Source organism: Magnolia sinica, chromosome 3 (assembly GCF_029962835.1).
Source record: "Magnolia sinica isolate HGM2019 chromosome 3, MsV1, whole genome shotgun sequence".
Lineage (NCBI taxonomy): Eukaryota > Viridiplantae > Streptophyta > Magnoliopsida > Magnoliales > Magnoliaceae > Magnolia > Magnolia sinica.
The window spans coordinates 102,181,286-102,188,776 of record NC_080575.1 but is presented as its reverse complement, the minus strand read 5'-3'; the positions used below and the strand labels follow the sequence as shown (position 1 = coordinate 102,188,776).

At 37.0% G+C, this 7,491-nt stretch overlaps 1 protein-coding gene across 1 annotated transcript; it reads right to left on the bottom strand.

The window, feature by feature from the left end:
* Window positions 1-639: 639 nt before the first annotated feature.
* On the bottom strand, window positions 640-5,426 carry LOC131240460 (beta-glucosidase 18-like). Its single transcript, XM_058238707.1, has 4 exons — window positions 5,382-5,426; window positions 4,533-4,635; window positions 1,664-1,772; window positions 640-1,010 (listed from the first exon to the last, which is right to left on the bottom strand). Exons 1-4 carry the CDS (start codon window positions 5,385-5,387, stop codon window positions 836-838), a joined length of 393 nt encoding a protein of 130 aa, XP_058094690.1. The 5' UTR covers window positions 5,388-5,426; the 3' UTR covers window positions 640-835.
* Window positions 5,427-7,491: the final 2,065 nt, after the last annotated feature.

Here is a 7,491-nt window from a genome sequence, read left to right as displayed (position 1 = left end):
TTAGGCACCCGCACGAAGAGTGCGGTCACACATGCACGAATGCTACGACATGCTTGAGAAGGTTTTGGAAAATCAGGGGTATCAGACCAAACTACTTATTATAGTTGTTTTTCAAAATTTATTGATTATTTTCACCTAACCCAACATTGCAGAGTGGCTAACATGGAGTGTGTGTACTGACATGGGTGTGTACTAACAAGCTAACTCAAAAAAAAAAAAAAAAACTCAACATTGCAGAGGGGCCCATATATAATGCGGTCAATCAACTATAATTTTTGGCACTTTTCTTATATGTGGCAATTTAACCCATTTGTGCTGGACCTAAACTGCTCCTCAGGTGGGCTACAGGTGTACCAAATAAATAGAATGCATATAAGACATCTCCCAACGTCCACACTCAACATACATTATGCAGATGTTAGTCTCCTGTCCATATCTGGGTATGATTTCCAAGATATATAGGCATCTCACCCACATGATAAGCAACTCGGATCACGGATAAGTGTCCCAATTGTATTTAACATTCCTCAACACTCATGCAAAATGAGGGATGTATATCACTACTTTGAAAATAATTACATGATCAAAGTGATTCTATTGCATCTTTTAGGCATGTCATGTGACACGCCTACGTGGGGATGAATTAAATATAGAGCGTACATTTATCCATTGAATGCAACATAATACAATGGATTATCATGCACTAATTAATTGAAACACTACCAAACTATTATTTTACACAACATAAATAAAATATCATTTATACGTCACAAACATTTGCGTAGAGACTAGGACGATATACGCCATGATCTTGAATCACCACCATCCATCTGTTTTAGCATCTCGGGTTGTTGAGGAATTGTTTGTACCAATCGGCGGATAGTTTAGGAGTCCTCTCCAATGTATCATAATCCACATGATAAAGTCCGAACCGTAGTGTATACCCATACAACCATTCAAAATTGTCGATTAGAGACCAAACGAAGTAGCCTCTTACATCAGCTCCTTTCCTGTAAACATGATAATAGCATTGTTCCATGTGTTTAAAATGTATAGTTTGTGACACATGCACATATATCTTGTGTTCCAATTATTTATGCATACATGTATTCTTTATAAAATTACATGTATATTTAGAATGACACATCATGTATTTACCAATAGATGTATGGATGTATCCATTATATTAACTCCACCCATATATATGTATGATAATTATTAATCTATATAATTTTAAACCAAAAGTCACCTAAAGCCTGTATATACCTAAACACTAGCCCATCTAAATGAATTAAGTTTCTCGTGTTTCATGAGTAAGTTTAAAAGATGATGGTTTAGTTATTGCAAGCCTACAATTAACACTAATTAGGTAGTCAAATCAAATACAAGCTTTGTTTGGGTGTGGGTTCAACTGAATCGAGGGACAATGCACAAAAGCTCTATTGCAGGGTTGGAAGACAAACTATTTTTGAGAAGTGGCATTGCAATGTGCCTTTAAATCAAAATTCTTCAAATAGGCAATCCATTGATTGGTGTATCTAGAAATGCGCATACCCATACATGCATACATGTAACATTTAGATGTATGTAAGCAAGTACATAACTAGATGCACATGGTGAGAGGAATGCGGTGGTATATTCCTATCTATTTTTAATAAAATACCTCATGGATATGGCTAGGGAAGTCACATAGCTGCGCATGTATTCTACTCTCTCCATGTCATTGAGCAACTCTTTCTTCGAAACACCATTTTTATCATCTTGTGCATACCCTGCAATGATAATACCATTCATGATAAATAAACACCCTCTACTACTCATATCATTTTCTAATATAAGTAAATGTCAAGAAAGCTCCTTCCTAAGAAAAGAAAATTTGATGGAATAATTAATAGACACCCTATATTCATCATTTTCAAAAAAAAAAAAAAAAAAAAAAAAAAAACATGAAAAGTACTCTTCTAAAAAAATCACCATATAATTTATATAACTCCTCATTACTATTATTTTCTATGATAAATACAAAGAAAAAAAAATTCCTCCTAAAAATATTACATAGAGAGAAAGGATGCAATAGCATAATTAGAAATAGCTAAAGGTCCTATTTGGTATTTTTTTAAGGAGCCAAAGAGGTCATGATGATTTAGCATTTTTATTACTAGGAAGTAAGGCTAGACTCATATTACATTTCACCTTTCAGGGGCCTGGCTAGGGCTAAGGCTAGGCAGACTTTTGGCCCTAACTTAGTACCAGTACCCTAAGCCCTGGCTAGGCTAGGGGTGAGCGAGGCCAGGGCCATCCTTATAAGTCAAAGATAAGGTATATATGTGGATGATATGTGAATAATTTATGTATAATTAGTGGGTGGGTGTTTATAAATCGTCATTTTTTATTAAAGAATCAAAGTTTTTTTGTGGCAGACCACTGTCTAGTAAGTTCAATCATTAAGGAAGTGTATGCCCCTCCCAATTATTTACCATATGATTGAAAAAGTGCATCAATATATTGTTCACCATCTAAAATTAGAGCTGGGCATTAGTCCGGATCAGATCGGATTACGTCCAACTCGATCTGATCCGAAATTCCAATGGTTTGATCGGAACTCGATCTGATCCGAGACTGAATTTGGGTCACCAGACTTAAACCGATCCGATGCATGGTCGGCCTGACCCGAACCGAGTCCGACTCGGTTAGGGAAACCGAGTCGGATCAGGTTGGGTATGATTCGGATCGTATGAATTTAATCCAATTGTTTCATGCGTCGTGGTCTACTTCAACCTTTAATATACCGCCTTTTTGTGTTCAAGGCCTAAAATATTATGTCAAAATAGATGAACGGCTTAGATAAAATATATACATTAAGGTGGGCCCCACATGGCTCTGAAAGACTTTCAATCTACCGTATACATGTTTTTACTGGACTTAGACTTTTGACGTGCACTGCACGAAATGGCAGTGGCTTGCTTTTCACGTAAGCACAGCTTCCACATAATGACTTGTACATCGACATTAGCAAGTTCTGTGGGTCTGGTCATGGGGTATGTGTTATATCCAAACCGTCCATCCATTTGACGAGCTTGTCTTAAGGCTATAGACGAAAAATAAGACAGATCTAACTATCAAGAGGACCACACAAATTGTTTAACGGTGAAAATTATTCTCTGCTGCTATTTGTGGTGTAGTCCAGATGATCTTTGGATATTATTATTTTTTTGCATAATTCTCTATAATGATCTATAAAAATATATGAACAACATAGATATAATAAATACATCACTATGGGGCCCATATACCTTTAATCTCCTTTAAACCGTTCATACAACTCGGAGCTTGAGGAATGCCCGGACGCAGTACCTGTACTGGAAACAGACTGGCTACTCCCCTTGTCATCGGCCAATGGTAGGTGGTTGGTGCTCTGTGGGCCCCACCATGATGTATGTGTTTCATCCATGCCCTTCATCTATTTTTATAGATCATTTCATGTTATGAGAAAAAAAAGAGGTATATCGAAATCTCAAGTGGACCACATTATAGGAAACCGTGTTGAATGAACGTTGACCATTAAAAACGTTTCGGAGGCCATAAAAGTTTTTGATCAAGCTGATATTTATTGTTTCCCTTCATCTGGGTCCTTATGACCTAATCAACAGATTAGATGTCAAATAAATAGTACAGTGGGCCTTAGGAGGATTATAATGGTGGATATCCAGTCATTATTGTTTTCTAGTGGTGTGGTCCACCTGAGATTTATATCCCTATCATTTTTTAGTATAAAGCCCTAAAATGATCTGTGAAATGGATGAACGGAATGGATGAAATACATATATCTCTGGATCGGGTGGAATCGGATCGAATCGGATTAGATTACGGATCGGATCAGTCTGGGTAGGTATGGATCCGGACTCGACCCGAGACGCTTTCGGAACTGGACTACCTTACTCGATCCGCACGGTTTGGATCGGGTCAGGATTGCTCAGCTCTATCTAAAATGGGTTCACAATTTAGATAAGTGCCTATATATCATCCATTGCACTGTACTAAGGTGTAAAATTTCTTAAGGCCTGACCCATTGCCACCCGTAATCACCACCATTTTAAAAATGGTGGTATCTCTTCAACCACCCCATGGGACATTTGTATAGAAATTAGAACAAATCCACCAAGCAAATATTGGATTGATTATAACCCAAGATGATACTGAGCAGATGATAAGAACCATTTGATTTTTATGGTCGAATTTTGGTCTACTCACTATTCTTCTCTAACCATTCATTTGATAGCCACCAATTGGATAATTAGGATTGGTCAATCAGTGTGTTTTTTAATGCATCCTCCCTCCAAAACTACCCCACAATAACAGTGGTATCCGGATTGCAGAAATCTGTACCATGTGCGAGATATGAGTCCCTGAACATTTTAGAAAATTTACTTAACTAAAGGAGAATCATATCATGAAAAAAAACAAAATGAAAAATGAAAAACAAAAAACCAAAAACAATAAAAATGAAAAAAATGAAATAAAGAATAGCTTACCATTTTCTGTGATGTACATGGGCATATTGTTGTATCTTTCCTTGAAGTACATTACAATCTTTTCCATGCCCCATGGTGCCACGTAATAATTTGGCACTGCAGTCTACTTAAAATAATCAAAAGACTTAGATATAGTCCTTTTTTCTTACTTTCAAATCAACGACGAGAGAAGCTTAAAGTTCGCCTTCACCAAAATGACTACTTTTTGCCCTTATAACTTAGCCCTGTCCTTGTTGTGACATGGGCAAAATTGTCACTTTAATGAAATGAATAATCTCTTTCTGTCCCTCTAAAATTGTGTGTGTGTGTGTGTGTGTGTGGGGGGGAAATGGTACTATAAGGTCGACCCCATGGAAACTACCCATGAGGTCGAGCTCCATGGGCCCCACTGTGATGTGTGTCAAACATTAACACTGCATTTGATGGGTCCCCTTTTGGTTATGGGATATGCCAAAAATCATCCTATATGGAACTCAGGTGGGCGATACCATCTAAAACCATGCAAAGACATGCTTAAAGTATATAAAAGTAGTTGGTGGGGCCCACTTGAATATTGGATGCCGCTGGAACTTGGTCTGATCCCTCATTCAAGTGGGACACACACAATGGTGGTCTGGATTTGTGAACCACATCTCGGTGAGCCTAATAAATGATTATGAATTTTTTAATGGGAGTGTAATCCCTCTTAACTATTGTATGTGGTGTGGCCCACACAAGTCATAGATTGACTTGATTTTTAAGCCTGTGGCCCACCATAGAATGGTGCATCTAACTGATGAGGTTGATGTTCGACACACATCATGGTGGGGCCCATATATATATGTGTGTGTGTGTGTGTGAGTTCCTCACCGGCATTCCAATCGGTTGACCATCCTTTTCTCCGGTGACTAATATGTCTGTCTTCCGAGCTGCATGTGGAAAACATGCAGTCTTGTACATAGAGAGCTGAATATTGGTTAATTCCAACAAAATGCAATTTATGTTGTAATTTTCTTTGATCATTCGATGAAAATGTCGGTAGTCTTGATCCCAATATCTGGTGCATTAGAGAAGGATAATCTCCATAAATGATAGGATCCAGAAACCTGCAATTTGGGTGCATTAATGGTTTGAAATGAATTAGAAATGTTGGCAAGAATATAACTTTTAATAAAAAATCATGCTATTGAAAGAAATTGCAAGCACAAAAAGAAAATATTACAAACTTCATAGAATATTAAAGGGTGTGTTTGATTGCACCAAATATTATAATATTTTATGATTAATCAGTCTAATTTAGTGAAAATTTTTATGATTTTTGATGAAATTTACTGTAACCAAACAAAATGAGAATTACCAACCATTCACAAAAGCAACAATGCTGGATCATCCGCTGCCAGTGGTCAGCAATCCCGGTGTGCAATAAAATTTAAATCCTGTTTTGAAATGCTTATGGGAGATTGGTGTCCACCAACTTTTGGTATACTCAACATACACAGAAACTAGGATTATCCTAACCCTTTGAATGGAGCCAATTTGTGACAATCCTTCATTGTTTACAGGTCATAAATCACATAGTTAGAATTATTAAATCAAAGCGTTACTCTCAAATTATAAGAAATATAAAGTGAGATTTTTTAACTAGATGTTTCAAAGTGATTATTTAATCTATTTTGTTTTTGGAGTCAATCTACCCATTTTCATGGGTGATTTTCACACCATGACTCGCTCCTAGTTGTATAGATGAATGTATGGTTCAAATTCATAATAGGTCATCCAAGTGCCACTCAAAAGGTTTGAGAACCATATATTAAAAACCTACTATAGTTTTATAATAATAATAATAATAATAATAATAATAATAATATTAAGACTTCAAAATTTACATTTTTTTTTCTCTGAAGCTGTAGATTTTGCTTACCAGGCAAGGTCGAAAGCGAGGGCCCGGTGAACTGCCGAACGATCTTCCGAAATATCTCTAAGTGGTTCATACCAGCCGGCACTTATCACAATCCCGATAGAACCTCCTTGCGTAGCCTTAAATCCACAAAATAAAGTGATAATTATAAAACAATATAAGTTGAAATTAATTTTTAAATCATTATTATTCCTTATTTTACATGAATGCTGTATTTTTTAGACAAAAAACTACTACTCTCCGTGTTGTGTCGGATGCGGATGGGCTAGTGACACTGCCAATAGCATGTGGCTACTGGTCGGTGCTCTATAGGCCCCACCATCATGTATGTGTTTCAAAGACAGCGGCCATCCATTTTTTTCAGATAACTTTAGGAAATGAGTCCAAAAATGAGGTAGATCTAAATCTAAGGTGACCGTATCATAGGAAACAATGTTGATTAAACGGCTACCATTGAAGATCAAGCTGATTTTATTTATTTATTTATTTAATGTCAAATAATCATTACAGTGGACCCTTGGAGGTTTTTAATGATGGACATTTAATCTCTACTGTTTTCCTGTGGTGTTGTCCACCTTAGATTTAGGTCTGCCTCATTTTCGGGATCAAGCCTTAAAATGATCTGTTGGATGGACGGCGTGGATAAATTACATACATCATGATGGGCCCACAGCTCACTAGCCAAATCGCCTCCTGATGTGTCTGTAACCAATGGAAAATGCTAGTGCACCTAGTGCAGAGGAACCTTCCCGTGCACCCATTTGGATATGGACACGTGGGATTCCCGTGTCATTGATCAAGAATGTTTATCGGATCTTACTAACTTTTAATAGGGCATCTCACAAAAAGCACACAAAATGAATCATCCTAACCATCCAACCATAAGATGTGAAAGTGGACGGCTCTGATTATTCATGTAGTAAAGTAAGATGTCCAGGTCAGTGGATCCCACGTTGGACTGCTTGTTCTTCGAAAGCACTACTTTGGTCAAACGAGGATAACGACTAGCCATCCAATCCATGACCTAGAAAATGTATGGCTATGGGAAAAGATTTAACATAC

What these genes read in the sequence shown, in the direction of transcription:
- LOC131240460 (XM_058238707.1), bottom strand. An exon ending in CATGTACATCACAGAAAATG is followed by an intron (nt 1,773 to 4,532) that starts GTAAGCTATTCT and finishes TTATCATTGCAG; the next exon opens with GGTATGCACAAGATGATAAA. An exon ending in TCCCTAGCCATATCCATGAG is followed by an intron (nt 1,011 to 1,663) that starts GTATTTTATTAA and finishes TCATGTTTACAG; the next exon opens with GAAAGGAGCTGATGTAAGAG.